Source organism: Musca autumnalis, unplaced genomic scaffold (genome assembly GCF_047663935.1).
Source record: "Musca autumnalis isolate F117 unplaced genomic scaffold, ASM4766393v1 scaffold_4, whole genome shotgun sequence".
Classification (NCBI taxonomy): domain Eukaryota; kingdom Metazoa; phylum Arthropoda; class Insecta; order Diptera; family Muscidae; genus Musca; species Musca autumnalis.
This window is the reverse complement of record NW_027411977.1, coordinates 56,789,426-56,809,224: the sequence shown is the minus strand read 5'-3', so window position 1 is coordinate 56,809,224 and position 19,799 is coordinate 56,789,426. Positions and strand designations below refer to the sequence as shown.

Here is a 19,799-nt window from a genome sequence, read left to right as displayed (position 1 = left end):
ACTATTTTTTCTGAATTTTTTAAAATTTGTCAATTCAATTTTTTTTTTTTTTTTGAAAAAGTCAAATTCTGTAAAAACTACATGCAATGTAATACTCATAACTTCTTTAATATTGGTCCAAATTGAAAAAATCTTTTTTTGTATGTTTTGTTGTTTTATCAGCTATTAAATAAAAAATAGCGAAAAAAATTGCACAGTGGGCTTGGATGCTATTTTCGCGATTTAATATTTAAAATCAATTTTTAAAGATGTTTGACCCCTTCGACTTTCTTTAATTTTTTTGTATTAAACTACGTTCAATTACAACAATTTTAAGTCCTATGTGGTAATGGGATTCGGACGATTACTATTTTTTCTGAATTTTTTAAAATTTGTCAATTCAATTTTTCCTTTATACCTTTGTCCAAAATTTATTATTTTATTAAAAAAATTAAAAGTTTCATTTATAAATATTTGTTTTGATTTGATATTTATGAATTTATCTCAAACATCTTAAAAACTGCGTCATTTTTCGATTTTGAAAATGCATCAGCGAAAATTCCATTAAAGCCCACTGTGCATGCTTTTTCTATTTCTTATGATAAATATATAATATATAATGATAAATATGAACTCTTAGCTTCAAAAATACAGGAAATACAAATTTTGGACAAAGGTATAAAGGAAAAATTGTATTGACAAATTTTAAAAAATTCAGAAAAAATAGTAATCGTCCGAATCCCACTACCACATAGGACTTAAAACTTTTGTAATTGAACGTAGTTTAATACAAAAAAATTTAAAGAAAATCGAAGGGGTCGAACATCTTTAAAAATTGATTTTAAATATTAAATCGCGAAAATAGCATCCAAGCCCACTGTGCAATTTTTTTCGCTATTTTTTATTTAATAGCTGATAAAACAACAAAACATACAAAAAAGATTTTTTCAATTTGGACCAATATTAAAGAAGTTATGAGTATTACATTGCATGTAGTTTTTACAGAATTTGACTTTTTCAAGGCGGGACATCTCTGGAACCGTTAGTCAAAAAAAATCTGAAAATATACTAAAATGTTTTGTTAATCAACAGCATCACCACAGCAAAAAATAAAGGAAATCAAAAACCTCAGCTTAAAAAAGTGTCCGATTTCACTCAGAAATCCCCATATACAAGTCCTCTGTAGTGCGATTCTGTAACTAGTTAACGACAGAATTACCGACAACTGTAAACTTGTATTTGCATATAATTTCATTATTAAAGAAATTTGTGGTATGTTACCCACCAAAATAAAGTTGTCCCTAACCCCCACCCATACAGCAAGTGTTGATAAGTTTTATTTCAACTTGTCATTAATATTTTTGTCGGTAACGGCAAAAAAACTTTCAGAATCCCGCTAATGGTGGCAAATAATATTGGTATCTCCCTAAAGATGCTAATCCGCGAAAAGCTTATGTACAACAGGGTTGCTGGAATGTGGTAGCGTCCCGTCCCGACTATAGCCTTTGCTCGCTTTTTTGTACTGGTTTTCTACCAACAAACAAACAAAGTAAATAAACGCACATTTGTAAATAGTATTATTTATGTTCTTTTCTTAACATAAATTGTACGTAATTTATTTTGTTTTAATTCTCTATATATGTATACAATATGTTTAACACTTTATAGACACTGTATATTTAAACGATAATGACAGAAATGTATTAAAAAAACTATATAAACTACATTTATATAAAAAAACAAATGCACTTTTGTATAAAAAATGTATAGTATAAAAATTGTAAATTTAGCACACGCACAATATGTACTACTATATTGCAATACTGGTTAACACCTTGAGTCTTGAGATTATTTTTCCCAAACGCCTGGATTAAAATATAGCGCCTTATTAAAGCCCTTATTAACATAACTGGCAGTCTGTAAAGTTCCTTCCATGGTGCGGAGTTTTAATGTATCAGCTTGAATTTTTTTCAGAATATCTTCAAAAGATGTGTCGTGAGCATGTTCTGCCATATTCATAACAAAATTCTGTATATACCACGATCCATTATCCGGGTCTCGGTGGGCCTTAAATCCCTCCGATGTGGCATAACAAACAATGAAATCGGATAGATTAGGTATATTTTTCATTTTGGGAGTATTAAATGTTATACTATCAGTCTGAATTTTGTTGTCATAAAAACCACGTTCTTGCAAGTCACCGCGACAAAATGGAAATAGACAAATTTTTGGTTTATTCACCAGATTTCCGCAAACATGATGATTAAAGTATTCCTCGATATCTTTAACCTTGACAACAGAACCATCGGTGAATGTAATTCGTTGAACGCCATCATCCATATTGCCATGGGTCATAAGAGCCATTACGAAGCATTCAGTATTTTTCGTGTAGTCTGATTTCAAAAGTTCATCCAATATTTTAAAGAAATCATCATATGAGAGATTTGTATAGGAGAATAGCTTAAAGCCCAACTCTTTGAATACATGCAATAACGAATGGGCATCCTCATCTGCACCATCACGCCGATGATGTTCCTCGGGAAAATTTATAATGTTTACCATAAAGAAAACACCACGATTTTCTTTGGTCTGCATTGGATATGTATCCAGACTGGGATGTTTGTGGATCTTTTTGGCTTTTCTGACAGTGTGTAAAACTTTGGGACGAATTTCGCCAGTGTACTCTTCCAGTACATTTATAGAGTTGAGCGGTTTTGTGCTGCTACGTCTGCGGTCAATCTGAAACGACAAACAAAGGAATATTTTTATAAAATGTATATTGTACGCATGTAAATGTCAGCGTTAAAATTGTAATATTTTCATTGACCAGCAATTGCAAAAAACCATAACTTTATTTATCACAAAATATAACCGTCAATTAAACATTATTTTCTTGCAGGTTGTCATAATGTTTCGTTCATATGAAGAATAACAGAAATTTAGAAATGGAGTTTATGAATTCAACCACTTGTCTGCACTTAATTAAATCTTAAGAAAATACCTTTTTGGGTCCCTTGGGTACAAATAAACAAAAAATAAATAAATAAACAAATTGAGTTACCGTGTTTTATTTACAGACGCACTAAAAACTAGTAAATATTTATAAATAAAACACTGTAACTTATTTTTTTAATTATTTTTTACTTTTAACTTTTTATTAAATAATTTTTTCACCACTGAGAACCACTTAACCAAATTATAGCCAATTTAGACTGAAAATTTAGATCAAAACTTTAAAATGCCTGAAATCGGGTGGTACCGTTATATGGGGGCTATACCAATGGGAACTCCAAACGCCAAGTTATATCCAATTCGGTCAAGAAAGTAAGATAAAATCCTCAAAATACCTGAAATCGGGTGGTATGGCTATGTATTGCCATCCAAATCTGAAAAGTCTGCAATGTTTTAGTTCATTTGGTCAACTGAAACTGTGTGGAAAATGAGTTACTAGATTTGAAGCCACTCCACAGCCGATATGTCTGATGAACTACTTCCAACAGCGAAATCGGTCACATAATGGAGGTTTTGTGGCTTCGAATCTCCGGGTTTCCTTTTTCATTCGCAAAAAATCTTCGGCCATTAAGCTCAATTTCAACGAGAAATTAATTAAAATTAAATTTCATTTGCGGGAAGAAAGCAATTATTTAGCTCCGAATAGGGTGTCCAAAACCGAAACCGGTTATCCTGGTTTGAAACCGGTTTTCGCCAAAAGTGTCATTTTCGGTTAACCAAAAAAAAAAAAAAAAAACAAAACTATTCCATGTATGTCCCCGCTTCGAGGTTGAACATTCAACCAAGGATAACAAGGATATTATGAGATAATTATATATTAACGGAGTCGTTATAGTTAATTTACCCCTTGCCGCACATTTTTAATAAAATATTTTTTATCAATTAAGAGCAATTGTGTACCTCTTTAACAAAAAGGTACCGTTTTTGAAAATTTTTGAAAAATGGCTTTTAAAAGAATTTAAAATTCCCTAGATCTGAACTTAAAGAATGAAGACGTTATTTTTTCTACTGTACCGAATATGTACTTACAAACAACTTTTTTAGAGTGCAGTGAATATTGTAACTCAAATTCTGGAACGGGAAAAAATAATATTAAATTTCTCCAAGTTTTCCTCTGGTAGATTGGGCTATATTCATCTGTATGAACTGTCATGACCTCACCAACTTAATATGTAGTTTTAACACACTAAGTTTAACCACGCAGTGATACCTACCCATCTCAGTGTAAGCAATAAATATATGTGTACGTGTGTTATGCCCTCAGTTTCGAATATGGACTATATCGGCCCACTCCTACGGGTACCTCCCATATTATATTTTAAAATTGTTGTCACACACATAAGGTTGTGTTGGGATCTATTTTACGACGGTACAGTTTTTTGGGAGCAAGTCCACACTTTCTGAGATGATGGCCCAAAGCTCTTAAAACACCTATATGCATGAACTAAAATTACAGATGAACACTATTACATACTTGTTGAATATCTGATTTATCTGAAACTTCACACATTATAACATTTCTTCCAAAATTATATCAAGTCGCAAGAAGGTCTATATCGGACAATACATTCATATACATATCTCACTCACAAAAATTCAAAATTGTCCCTTAAGTGCGAAGATATCCTATTATATCGGACAACTCCTTCCGATACATCACTTACAGAAGTTTAAAAATTTCGGTTAAGTGCACTTTAAGGTCTTTTTGTTACTAAATTTCCATTGACATATTTTTGGTGCGTGCCATATTTCAATGGTTCTACCAAGTTTAAGGCTTTTGCGTTTTAATCCAAATCGAATGTATTAGGAAAATTACCACATTTATTCGATACGTCCAAATGTTGCTATACACTTTCCTACATTCCTGGGGGACACGAGAGACTTCTCTCATGTCAATGAATACACGCTGATTCATATTACCTCAAAAAAAAATCCATAAATATAGAATTTGTTGATGAGAGGGATTTTGGTTGTGTTAGCCGGTACGATGGCTACTAAAAAAGTTTCTGACTTAATAATGAAAATAATTTTATTTTCTAAAGTACTCTCAAATGAAGCATTGTGGCGTTTTTTTATTGGGATAGCGTTTGCAATTTTGTTTTTTTTTTTTTTTTCAAAATAGTCTGGCTTAATCCCATTGTTGTTGTTTTAATATTTTAAAACAACTAGTTTATTAGTGGAAAAGATTTGGCATTGTTCGCCAAGGGGTAAGGCAGGGAATACTATAGTTTCGATCCACGCCACTGGATCTCATCAGTTCCCTTGTTTCTTGTTTGTGGATATTCTCCACCGAAGTTATTTTTCAATAACTTCTTCAACAAGAACATTTTTATACCCAAACATCAATCTTCAGCTCGAAGTATAAACGTAAGCAAAGAAAAAAGTTCAATGAGAAGTTTTTCCTTGGCAACCTCATACAACTCCGACGAAAGTGTCTGCGAAAGCAATTCAAACCTCTTCCACTTGTATGTGTCGTCGAATTTTAACGAATGCACACACCAAAATTTGGTTGGTCTGCTTTACAGCAAAAACAACACACGTCGTGTGTCTTCAATTTGAAGCATTGTGGCGTTTTTTTTTTATTGGGATAGCGTTTGCAATTTTGTTTTTTCAAAATAGTCTGGCTTAATCCCATTGTTGTTGTTTTAATATGTGATACTTTTGCAAGCGTTGAAACCTATTGTTGAAGCACTTTTTCGTCTCCGATTGATACACCCCCAAAATATGGGTTTTCAACGCTTTTTTCTTGATGTGTGGGAATAAAATTAAGGGTGCCAACTCAGGTTTGTACGGCGAATGGTTTATCAATTCCACGTTTTGTCTGGTCGAAACGGCGCTGGTTTGTATCGATGTGTAAGAGCTTGAATTGTCATGGTGCACAATGGTTCGAGCGATGACATTTGTGCTGGATCCAACGAGAACAAACCTTTTTTACGGACAGGTGTTCTGGCAAAATCGATTGTACGCTGGTAGAAGAAATAACAAACGAATGTTTTGAAAAATGTTCGGACGAAAATGTTCACAAGTAAATTCCATAGTCCCAATTTACATTGGGCGAGTTTACTTGCGGCAATTGTCATTTTGTTGGAGAGAGAGGTGAGGCATATGGTAACCCTTTGCCTCTCAGCACCCTCTCTCACCTACAAACTGACAATTGCCGCAAGTAAACTCGCCTAATGTAAATTGGGACATATTTTGGCTAAATATTTTTTTCAATTCGCTGTAAACAACAAAACCCATGGTCGTACGTCAAACCGTATTGAGTACTTTTAGGCTGAAACATGTCAAACTTTCAAATGGAAATGTTAAATGGATTACCTAGGCCAGAAACTTATCTTCTAGTCCTCGTGTTCAATCTGCCGATTGATACAAAGCCTCAATTCACACAGACGGAGGTGGCAAAGCCGACTGATACTTTTTAACATGTTTCAAATAATTGTCCTTAATTAGTAGAAGAAAAATAAAAACACATTTAAAAATATAATATTTATGTTTTTAACATAACCCACCATACCATTGCTATCGAAAACGATATCATTTTCGAATGTTTCTCGATAGTTTTGCCAATATTATGTTCGAGAACGACACACAAGAATGAATTGAAAACGATTCATTCGTCTCTCAGTTTGTGGCAAGAAAACCTTCGATTTCGAATATCGGTAATAATATTATTAACAGTTCTACAATAGTTGCGAAAAACATTTTTGATAGAGTTTCCTGATGTTTCTTTTATGCGCCTTTTGCGTCTTTATTTCCTTGTTATGTTCGCGAAACGATATATATCTGTTGATAAACATTGTTGTCTTTTAAGTGTGTTTCTCAGCACTTATTTTTTATATTATACGTAGAATTTATACCGAAATTATTTGGAAAATGCATATAGGAATTTTATACTAACTAAATAAAATTATTTAAAAAAAAAAAAAAAAAAATCAAAGAAAAAAATGTTTCTCGAAACAATTTTTCTTGTGAAGAAAAACATTTGCCAAACGTTCGAAAATGATATCGTTTTCGAAACTTGTGGCGAAGGTTCGAATATCAGCAACTGGCATGGTGGGAAATGATACAAAACTTATTTTATTGTAATTTGCTATACATTTGTATATGTATTTATTTTTTATTTATATTTTATTTTGTATTCAATGTGTTTAACACTTTTTAGGCACTGGATATTTTAAAAGTTTAAAAATAATGACAGGATAATATATATATAAAAAAACTAAATAAAATAGATTCATATAAAATACAAATGCACTTTTGTATGTAAAATGTAAAGTATAAAAATTGCACATTTAGCACACATACACGTACATATGTACCACTATATTGAAATACGCCTTGAGGCATGGTTCTCCCAAACGCCTGGATTAAAATATAGCGCCTTATTAAAACCCTTATTATTATAACCGGCAGTTTGTAAAGTTCCTTCCATGGTGCGCAGTTTCGATACATCAGCTTGGATTTTTTTCACAATATCCTCAAATGATGTGTCGTGAGCATATTCTGCCATATTCTTAACAAAATACTGTATATACCACGATCCATTGTCTGCATCTCGATGTGCCTTATATCCCTCCGATGTGGCATAACAAACAATTAAATCGGACAGATTAGGTATATTTTTTATTTTAGGGGTATTAAATGTTATACTATCAGTCTGAATTTTATTGTTATAAAAACCACGTTCTAGCAATCCACCGCGACAAAATGGAAATAGAAAAATTTTTGGTTTATTGACCAGATTTCCACAAACATGATGATGAAAGTATTCTTCAATATCTTTAACCTTGACGAGGGACCCATCAGTGAATGAAATTCGTTGAACACCATCATCCATGTGGCCATGGGTCATAAGAGCCATTACAAAGCATTCAGTATTTTTCGTGTAATCAGATTTCAAAAGTTCATCCAATATTTTAAAGAAAACATAATATGATAGATTTGTATAGGAGAACAGCTTAAAGCCCAATTGTTTGAATAAATGCAATAACGAATGGCCATCCTCTTCTGCTCCATCACGTCGATGGTGTCCCAGTGGAAAATTTATAATGTTTACCATAAAGAAAACACCACGATTTTCTTTGGTCTGCATTAAATATGTATCCAGAATGGGATGTTTGTGGATCTTTTTGGCTTTTCTAACATTGAATACAATTTTGGGACGAATTTCGCCAGTATACTCTTCCAGTTTGCGGTCAATCTGAAACGATGAACAAACGAATGTAGCAAGACGAATTGAACCAAGTGATACAAAAGGCGAATTCTGCTGGTTTTTCTATGTTATACATATAGTATTGTTGCTTATATGTATTGTTTGTGATGTTTGCTGAGATGACAATTGTTTATTAAAGTATGAAATGCGCTCTTATAACTTTTATGTTAAATACATGAATGCAAATAAAAGTGCTTTGAACAGAGATGTTATACTGACAGTGGTTGGTGATGGAGTAGTTCCATATTCAAATTCTATATGATAATTTACTTTTTTAATCACGTTAATTTCTATTTATTTAAAATTTTTGGAGGAGGTGGAACCCAAGTCTTAAGGCCTGGGTACATAAGCTGCCTTGCCTTGCTTGCTTCTGATAAAAGAATAAAAAAGAAAATGGCAACCCAGTTCGAAATTTGCTCGGCCTCCTTTATTCTTTTATTTTTATTTTGCCAAAAATGAAGCAGGAAAGCAAGGCAATCAGGCAAAGCAGCTCATTTACCCAAACTACAATATACATATCGAGCCCTTCCCGCGAAAAAGGTGTAAGCGACAAAAAGCTAATTTTACAGGAGACGGTTTTTATTGAATAACTTTTGACATAACCAAAATTGTTTATTCAAATTTGGTATAGTTCTGTTATTAAATCCTACTTACTGAAAAAATAAAAAAACTGTGGAATATCTTCAATATAACGGTAGTTTGTGTCGCTTACATCTTTTTCGCTGTCACGCAATCAGGCTTTTACTTTGAGAAGTGGCGGTTACATCAAAAAAAATATTTGAAACAAATCATTTTTAGAGTAATTCTTATCTACAATTTAAAAACAAAGCATACTAATTTTATAGCAAGTATTTATTCGAAGAATTCTAAGATTAAAACGCATTTCTTGTAATATAGTTGAATAACGACATGGTATGTAAATGTGCAATTTGATGTAAGCGACAATTCGCTGTCACAAACAAATGTACACAAAAAGCAAAAATGGCGCTTACATCAAAATTGTTTTTGCTCTAATTTCGTAACGGTACATGGCTGAGTTCTGAAAATTTGGGAGATGGTGTGTTGGAATATTCTTCATAGATTTCCGTAAAAAAACGAAAATCGAAAAAATGTCGCTTACATCATTTTCGCGGGAAGGGCTCGATATATTATGTTCTTGTAGAGAGAACATCCACACGCATCGACTCCGTTGGAAAATTTTCGTATAATACAGTTCCAGACTGACACTGGTCTTGCACAAAATAATACTTCATCACGACGTGCATACTTCTCGGATTTACTTTCTCATCCTGAAGTATTTAAAAGCAGCATTCGTTATCCTCAAAAACTTTAGGCATTGGGAAATATCTGCTTTAAATTCCATAATAAATTGAACCAACCCCAAAAGTTATTGAGGTGCCTTCGCAAGAGCGTAGTATTCAGCCTCTATTCCAACATAACGTAACATTGGATTGCTTTAAGATATAACCGCATACCGAGTTTTAAAACATATCCGCTTGTAGAATTACGTCCGTTGAGACCTCCAGCCTAATCGGCATCAGCATAGCCTGTATGAATCAAACCAATTTTGGAGCCAACATTCATTTTCATAATTTTTGTCTCTTTTAAGTATCATAGAACTCTTTTCAGTTCTACCCAGTCCACATGCAAATGACAACTACATTTTCTTGAAATATCGGTACGAATATTATTTGAAAATAATGATAATAATATTATTTGAAAACGAATCAATAGCTTTTTACAAGTTATTTCCAAATAAATGGGCTACTAGTAAAGTGTCTAGCCCAAGGCGAATATAGAAGGTAGCCGATTCGGGCGAATTGTTACAACAAAGCAACGATTTAGCTTCGGCCAATCAGAACAAGATGTTTGTTTACATTTCACAATTACAACAATTTTATTTGACATTTCATATTCAATCAGCTGATACGAGTCGGCTACCTTCTTTTATGTGCCTTTGTCTAGCCTAAAAATGAAAAAAGCGAATATTACCCATCAAAAAAAGTTTTATTGTTTTGTAAAGAATACTCCAGCATGATTTATACATCTTTTCAAGCGCTCAAACCAATTGTTGAAGCAAACCAATTGCTCTTCTTCGAATAAGATACCACCAAAACATGGTTTTTTAACGCATCAACAGCATCTTCTGGCAAAGAAGTTTATTGACCACGCCTTTTTTCTTAATGTACAGGAATAAAAATAAGTCATTGGCTGCCAAGTCAGACGTACAGTGGAAGACCCATCAATTTGACGTTTTCTCCGGTAAAAATGACGTACAGTGGAAGACCCATCAATTTGACGTTTTCTCCGGTAAAAATGACGCTGGTTTAAATCCATGTGTGAGAGCTAGCATTGTCATGGTGCAAAGCGATTCGTCTCTTATTAGTTTTTCGAATTTCTCCGACGACTTCAGGCAAACTAATTGTTTCTACGTTCCTCAAGCTGTATAGTCGCCACATGGTCAGTTTAACCGAAGAAACAGGAGACCATTTGCTGTAAAGTGCTTCTTCCATGAACAACTTTTGTTGAATTTGGCTCGTCTTCGAGGACTCTCATGGCCGATTTTTGTTTTGTTTCGGGTTCATGAGAATAGATCCATCATTCGTCACATGTGACGATCTCTTAAACGTGGTTTTAAACACCACGATCCTATTTTTGAACATTTTTTTGCTCCAATCGACACTATGCTGGTGAAAGAAATACCCAAAGATGACTCTATTTCACGGTATGTCACGGTCTTGCATTATCAGCTCACGCACGGCATCAATGTTTTTTGGCACAACGGCCGTTTTTCGTTTCTTTCATTAAATCAGTTTTCGCAGTGCTACAGGATTGTGCTTCATCACCGCACCATATGATCGTACGTACGAAACTATAATGTTCATGAGAGAAATCAAAAATAGCCGGAATGCTTTTTCAATAAATCGCGATCAATGTCCGCATTTGTAGGGTATTTTAGGTTTTCACGATTTTGCTTGTAAACCGCAAGTTCTATCGAAATGTTATTAGATAAAATGTTGTATCTGTCAAAATTTTCTATGATATTTTCGTAGTTTTTACCATTTTTAGGATAAAAAGTTCAAATTGGGACAATTCACTGACAGTATCTCCTGATTATAAAACAATGTCATGCACAATGCATGGGACTAAAGAAAATGTTCACTGCTACAACATTTTCTTTAGTCCCATTACGAAAGGACTAGCCGTTTCCAAGCAAAATCGCGAAAACCTAAAAAGGTGATCTTCGACCGTGATTTCGTATCTCTTTAACACAACAATTCGTCGTCCCCAACATCTATGTTATAGATAAGTTCGTCTGTATTAGGTTTGACTGGCCACTTGATATTTTGAAAAATTTGCTATAAAATGCCACAGTATATTACCTGCTAATAAAAGATTTGCTACGGCTCCACGGAGAACTTGCAAGTTGAGAAATTTCCTTTTTCAAGTAAACATACATTTTTATACTGAATACATTAAAGCACATAAAAGTAATTTACTCCAGGGATGTTAAACTCACATAAGACATCAAATTAAATTGATTAATAACCGCATGTTTTGTAAGTGTTAACATAAATATTATAATATGTATATTGTATATATTATTCATAAGTTTCAAAAATACACGACTTTATTTACCACAAAATATAGTCCTAATTTAAACATTATTTGTAAATGATTCAACAAAAGTATCCATTTGCATGGTGCTATAATGTTTCGTTCATAGGAAGAAGAAAAACTATTTTAAAATAAAACAAGTAGGAAAAGCGTTAAGTTCGGACGGGCCGAACTTTCTATACCCTCCACCACAAATTTCAGCCATTTCGGTGGATTAATATGGCCACAACCTTCAAAATACCGAAAATCGGAAGGTACCGTTCTATGATGGCGTGGACCTATACCTAAAATTTCTGGGGGAAAGTTTTATACCCCCAACGAAGACTAAATACCAGATTTAAGCCATTTCGGTGTGATAATGAAGCCAAAAACCTAAAAATACCGAAAATCGGGAGATATCGTCCTAGGGGGGGCTATATCAAAACGTGGACCTATATAAACACTTTACGGTGGAAATGTTTCTTAGCCTATGGAAACACAAAATACAAAGTTACAAATATCTTAAAAATTCCTTAAAACGACGACGCGTCACGCGTCATTTTGTATGGGGGCTACACGAAAGCGTGGACCTACATAGCCCGCTTTCAATACCAAAAGTCAACGTATATATAATAGATTTTCCCAAACCCCCTACGTCAATCCGTTCGGACGCTAGAGTGATTTCCACAGACGGACGGACATGGCTATATCGATGTAGAATTGCACGCTGATCAAGAATATATATAGTTTGTGGGGTCTACAATGATTGTTTCGAGTAGTTAAAAACGTAGTGACATCTTAATATAAAACCCATCCTATGGTGGAGGGTATAAAAAAAAATTCTCAAATAGTGACACATTTAAGTAAATCTAGTGCCGAGAAAAACGCGTTTTAAGTTGGCGATTGAAAGATTATTACACAAAAATAAAATACCTACTTGGACCATATTTTGCAAACAGCTAGCCAGATATCAGTGCTACATTTCTGTACAAGAACAAGCATGATTTGAAGTGTTTTAGTGCTTCATTATCTCAAAAAACTTGTTTGTTGAATTATGCCAAACCAATAGTAAATGAGCTGTAACTTTGAGTAAATGAGCGATATATTCTTCAGTGATGGGGCAGCAAACATATTGACTAATCATGAAATCAACCACTAGACCGCACTTATGTAAATATTGAACGGCAAGTGTTTAAATTTATAAAGTCTTCAAAGTACTATTGCACTGTGGTCCCTAACAGCGACAGAAATCAATATTACTAAATTTTATTGTAAAATATATTAACATTTTGTTTACGAACAATACATATCTTCTCACAACATCCTCGAAGGGACAAGGAGGGACTTCTCTCATAGCAACGAGTGCATGCCGATTCTTATTGGCTTAATGTTATGGGTACTACTTATTATCGCCGAGTCAGAATGGCGCACTATGTCGCGAGTTCATACAAACCCAGTTAAATTTGAAGGAAGGGTTTCTATTGGATGAAGTGATTTCATGTCGTCTTTCACAGTGGTGAAAGATCCGATATTTTCATCAGCATTTGAACCCATTCAAAGGATCCGTGTCACAGTTCCGCCCGATTTTTGGTATTTTAAGGTTTTAGACAAATTGCGCTGCGAAATATTCCTACAGACAATTGTTGGCATTGGACCACGTTTTGATTAGCCACATTATCTATCCGAAATGACTGAAATTTGGTGTTGCCTTTATACATTTTACGTTTATAATCAATGTTATAAAACTGTTATACGTGAGATAATATGTCTTTCCTAAATGTGGTGGTGGTGGTTTTTCAAAATCGTTATCTTCGCGCACATCTTCTTTCTCAAAAAATTCCATTTTTCTCAAAATTTATACAATGAAATGCTTAGTGCTGTGCATTTATGGACAAGCAGGTACTGCCGGGATTCTAAGGGTACATAACGTATAAGCGTATCACTTTCTGATCCTGAGCTATAAGGCAAAACACCCTTCAAAATATTTTTTTTTTCGGACATTACCATTTTTTATTTTATTTATTTAGAAACCACTTTACATTAATTCAAAGCCATCTGGCCAAAAATTTTGTACAATGAAATGCTTAGGGGGTTTCATTTGTTGAAGGTGGGCAACTTCAACTATCCCACGCTACTGTCCGTGTGCGCGTATCTTTTCTAGATCCTGAGCAAAATTCTAAAACAATTATCCTTCAAATCATTTTGTCAAAAACGTTTTTACCCAAAGACAGAGCTGTCATATAACTGTTATACGTAGGAGAATGTTTCTTTGCTAAATGTCCACTACATTGTTGGTGGTGATTTAAAAAATTGTTTATTTTTACGCACATCTTGAAATTTAATCCACGAATTCGGGTATCATGATAGCTTCCTGATAAATATTGATCACAGGAAAGGAAATCTCCAGGATTAGATAGCGTAAACAACAAATGCCTAAAGCTATCATCTAATAAAATACAATTAAAAAATTAAGTTACAGTGCTTTATTTATAAATGCACTTAAAACTAGAAAATATTTTTTCGCTTAGCCTTAATAAATATGTTCTTCCTCATGATGGAAAATAGAAAATATTTTTTCGCTTAGCCTTAATTAGTATGTTCTTCCTCACGATGGAATATCTCAAATAAAACGCTTGCCCTTTAATTTTGTCACCATTTTTAATCCAAATGCAAGCGTTTTATTTGACAGATCCTATCATGAAGAAGAATATTCTTATTGAGGCTAAGCGATCAATTACTTTCAAGTTTTAAGTGCATTTATAAATCAAACACTGTAACTAAATTGTTTAATTATTTTTTATTTTTAAATTTTTAGTACATACATTTTTGACCACTTAGAAAATTAACATAAAATCCTTAAAATACCTGAAATCGCGTGGTACCGCTATATGGGGGCAATAGAAAAAAATGGACCCATATTGATATTGGTTTCATATTCATGTATTGTCATCCAAATCTGAAAACTGTGGAAAGTTTTAGTTCGAGTGGTCAACGACAACGGTGTGGATAATGAGTTACTAGATTTAAACTGAATGATATCCTTCCTCCCCAGCAGTTCGTATTCAGGAAGGATAACACAACACATTTTTTTTTTTAATTTGGTTTCCAATAATTTCAATGAGGGAAAATCTATAGTTATGTTATGTTATGGGACATAAAAGCAAGCCTTCGACTCTGTTTGGCATAACGGTAAAATTTACAATTTGAAAAAAAAACTCAATTTTCCCATACAACTCAAAACTTTCTTTATAAAGGGGTTTATTGGTTCTACCTTTTCCAATGAAATTTATACTAACGCAGGATGTCACCATGTATTTATATACATATTTATACTTCGGATATTCCATCATTGACATTGCACACATTACATCTATATTTGCAGACGTCTAATATATTGAATAAATTTTATAAATGGAAATTTCTAATAAATCATGAGAAAACGGAAGAAATTTTTTTAAAAGAAGGCGCAAATCATGCTTTGTTCCTCAACGACCAATAGTATTCAACAACTGCAGCATTGATTGGAAAGAACATTGGCATAAGACGAGTTTACCCACAGGTAGATCTCGTCACCTTGATAACAAACATACTATATAAAAATTGTTGTGGAAGTCTATACTTCCCGAGGTATGGGCCTCTGAAGTTGCGAAAATGTCCTTGTTAAAGGCGGCTACTTAGAAATGGTATATAACTGAAACTCAACAAAAATGTTTTTCACCCCTATCGTAGAAACTATCGTCATTCATTCGTTAATAACATTACTGCCGATATTCGAATTCGAAGGTTTTCCTGCCACAAACTGCACGACGAATGAATCATTTTCAATTCATTCTCGTGTGTCGTTTTCGAACAAAATATCCGCAAAACTATCGAGAAACATTCAAAAACGATATCGTTTTCGATAGCAATGGTATGGTGGGTTAATTCGGTTGGTACTCGAATCTGGGACTTTGCGGTTGCTGACGTCTTAGCGTTCTAAAGCTGAAAACACATCCAACGTTTTGTATTGGGCGTTGAGAAAAAACAACAACAACAGGGCGACGCCAACAAAAAGTCCAGCGTTAATATGTTTACCGGCATATATTTCAAATGAATTTGAATTTTCGGCATCATGCCTAACAGTGTAAAAACGGCCAACACGACACAAAACTGTACCCAAACGTTGGATGTTTTCAGCTTAAGCCACCATCAACTTGTTAAAGATTCCGATAACAAATATTGATGTTCAAATCTTCTGACACAGAAGGACAAATAAAAATAACGGTGGAAAAAGCTGATTTAGTATTTGTAATACAGCATTGCATAATACGGTTACCAGCCAAGTCCGACTATACACGGTGCTCTTGAAACAATTTTAAATGGAAGGTGCTTACGCCTTGGAAGTTTTTGCGGATTCTGAAACTACAATGTTCATAGATAAGAGAAATCAAAAAATAAAAAAAAAAAAAAAAAATCACCGGAGCGCTCATTAAATAAATCGCGATTTAAGTTGACATTTTTAGGGGTTGTTTCGGTTTTCACAATTTAGCTTAGAAACCTCAAGTCCTATCAAAATGGGATTTAAGAAAATATTGTAGCTATGAAAATTCTCTACAAGATTGACCTCTATGTTATTCTCGTCGGCTTGCCGTTTTTGAGATATAGAAGTTCAAATTGGGACAAAAATTCAATTCAATTCTGTATCGCCCCCTTATAAAACAATGTATTATTTAAAAAGCGCTCCGGCGATTTTTTTTTGTTTTTCGATTTTTCTCATCTATGAACATTGTAGTTTTAGAATCCGCAAAAACTTCCCAGGTGTAAGCACCTTCCATTTAAAATTGTTTCAAGAGCACCGTGTATAGGAAAGGTTTGGAATTAAATAACTAACAGTAAAATAAATAAATAATCCGAGTATACAATTTTCAAATGAATTGTGGTATAAATGCTAGTTTCCAAGCTTAGCCTTCTTCCACCCGCTAAAATAGCATTCTAATATTCCTGATGTTCGGTTTAACCACCCGTAAAACGTAGCATAATGGCTGAATGTGTGGGACTTCGGTGGATTCCTAATTTTCAATGTACCTCTTAGGTCATAACAGCTCAACTCGAAAGAGAATTAATACAAACGTCACTCTAAAAATGACCTTCGCAAAAAATGATCTTGACAGAACCCTAATTTTACACATAGGTCAATTTAAAGATAATTTCAAAGATGCCACATTATATCATAGCCAAACGAAAATATGTAGTTATAATTATTTATGTATTAATATGTATCAATGATCTTAATGAAAAATATAAAAAAAATGTATTAAGGCTTTAGAAATTTAACTTTACATTACATCATAGCTTGCATAATGCACACACGCACACGCAATTAATAAAGTAATGGCCTTATAATTTTGCATCTGAAATATTGTTGAAAATAATACAAAGGAAGTGGCTGGTATTTTCACGTCTTATCCCTACCACTTTCCCAAAGTCGCAAAACTTCTTAACTTAGGCATAAATTGAATACTATACCGGCTGGCGAAAAAATATAAAATTTTTTAAATGGGTGTGTTTTCGTGCCCTTGATTTGCACCTGTCCATAGGAGAAAGTATTAAATTCCTGGCCGAAATCCAAATTATCATTATTCCTTCAAATTTCAATAATTTATAAACAAGGAAATTTTCCGGAAAAAGCCCATATCTCGGGAAGTGTGTACCTCTTCACAAAGAACTTTATATTATTGTATGTATTTTAGCTGAGAGATTATTCAATTTGTTCCCTACAATTGCCACAAATACTGTTCTGTTCCAGAACTGCAAGAATCTACTAATTTTTACTATTTGTTCCGATAATATAAAGAAAAAAATGTTATCGTAGTAAAAAATAGTAGCTTCTTGCAGGTTCTGGAAAAGAGCAACTACGAGTATTTATATTACAAATCACAAATAAAATTTAGGAAATCTCCCTAACAATACAATGAATTGATTTTGATTTATAAGAAATGTTAAAAAGTAATAAAAATTTAATATGCCCTACATTTGGTGGTGGAGGATATAAACAAGTTGGGGGAAAGCCCCAAACTACAGCATATGACACAATGACTCATGCTTCGATCAGACGAGGCATCAATATCTTATGTACTGTCACATTCAACAACGTTTAGAGATGTATAAACTTGACTTGCCAAAAGACATCGATGGTTCGTTCACCTGACCTAAGTATAAGGAAAATACATACATAGGTATATATGTGCATACTGTTATTCATTATACAAGTGTTAATGCTAATTTACCTGTTGATATGCTCCATCAATGTTCTCATCATCATCATCATCGTCGGCATTACTTATACTGCTACGTCTACTATCCTCATTGTTATTATTACTATTATTCGTTGTGCTATGATTTGTGCGGTCTACATATTCTTGACTTGGAGGTATTGTTGCGGCAGCTATATTAATTTTATTATTGTGTATTGATACATATCTATCATTATTCACCAATATTCCCAGAACTGTATCATAATGCAAATCGGCGCATATTCGACAAAACGTTTGGAATGCATCTGGACCACGTTTGGTTATCTTCTTCAACAGTCTTTTGTGACGTTCCGTTTGCATTTCTTCTTCCGTCTTGCCTATTTTATCGGTGTCGGGTAAACGTTTTACATTCTGTAACATTACCGGTGTTAAGAGGCCGATTTCCACACATGCATTTGCTAACTGCTCAAAGTTGGTCATTCTGATAATGCGATCCATGTTCTTCTCAATGCGTTTACGGTGTTCATCATCCATTATGCCGGGTCAATGAGTTTTTGTTTGTTTGTTTATAATATGCGATGTGACGTAGTTGTTTTTTTTGCGGATTTATCAAATATACACTTGATCTATATGTGTGGTATGTATATTGTTTGCGCCTACTGCAGTTCTATTGTTGTGGCAGTGGTAATGAAATTTGTTGGCAGTGAGTGATGGGAAAATAAATGTTTAGGAAGTAATTAAGATTCTCCTACGTTCATATATGGCATGGGAATCTCTCACGAAAATGAATTGACGATTTTTGTTTTCGTTTCTTGTGTATCACTTTTCTACTTTTCTTACGAATAGTTCTTTGTCTTCTTTATAGGATTTTTCAAATCCTTATTTTTTCAAAAGCAAATTACGACGAAATATCAAAATATGAGTTCTCTATTTTTATCTTTTGTACAATTAACTAAAAACAAACAAGTCAATTGCAAAAAACTACAAAAATTAAGCACTTTAAACTTTTTTTTATGGAATAAAATTTCTCTTGAAACAAAAGGCAGTGAACACAACAAAATAAACTTTAGTACTGACCAGAATGGCCAGTTGTTGTGAAATTAATTGGCCTGTTCCCGTACTTTATAAAGTGGTAAAAGTCGTAAAACTTGTAAAAGTCGTAAACGATTTTCATATAAATTTCGTGTACGGGAACGCAAAATGTGTAAAAGTGGTAAAAATTGTAAAAACTTTTTAGTTCTGGAACAGAGCTAATATAATGGCACAGTTGAAAAAAACAGTATCGAGATTTATGGTGAATTAATTTGGGCAATCATTTCAAATTGAATGGAAAGCTGAGGATGTCAAAAATACACAGGGTTGCCAAGGCAAATTTTGTAATAAAACTCGTAAATTTTAATAACCTAGACCAATTCTTATAGCTCATTTAGACTAGCCATAAATCCTCGACTGGATTTAATAAATCCAGTACAAATCTCATTGCATTTAGATATACATTTTGGAGGATTTAAATGGCAGTCAGCTGATTTTTGTTCATAGCAGAATTACCAAGGTAGATGCATCAGCCCATCTGAACGAATGTGAAACGAATTTTTTGTAAATTGAATTCGCCTCAAAAAACATACGTCAAATTACAAATGTATTGTTTAATACTGAAAATGTTAGCACATTATGCTACTAATGCTAACTAAAGAGCAAATAAAAAATTATTTTATCGTTTAGACATCGTAAATATAAGTTTTGGTTGATTAAAATCAACTTTGTAC

General features: G+C 33.4%; 1 protein-coding gene across 2 annotated transcripts; it reads right to left on the bottom strand.

The window, feature by feature from the left end:
- Positions 1-1,551: 1,551 nt before the first annotated feature.
- Positions 1,552-19,288, bottom strand: Dronc (Death regulator Nedd2-like caspase). 2 transcript variants are annotated; one of them, XM_073981347.1, is made up of 2 exons: positions 18,067-19,269; positions 1,552-2,718 (listed from the first exon to the last, which is right to left on the bottom strand). In XM_073981347.1, the coding sequence occupies exons 1-2, from the start codon at positions 18,565-18,567 to the stop codon at positions 1,828-1,830; spliced, it is 1,392 nt and encodes a 463-aa protein (XP_073837448.1). In that variant the 5' UTR covers positions 18,568-19,269; the 3' UTR covers positions 1,552-1,827. The 2 variants fall into 2 exon arrangements, with proteins under 2 accessions (XP_073837448.1, XP_073837449.1); XM_073981348.1 differs by lacking the exon at positions 1,552-2,718 and adding an exon at positions 6,114-8,191 and having other exon boundaries at positions 18,067-19,288.
- Between the last annotated feature and the right edge of the window lie 511 nt (positions 19,289-19,799).

Coding starts and splice junctions, on each gene's coding strand:
- Dronc (XM_073981347.1), bottom strand. CDS start 18,567: ATGGATGATGAACACCGTAAACGCATTGAGAAGAACATGGATCGCATT. Junction 2,719..18,066: donor TTGATGGAGCATATCAACAG/GTAAATTAGCAT, acceptor TTGTCGTTTCAG/ATTGACCGCAGACGTAGCAG.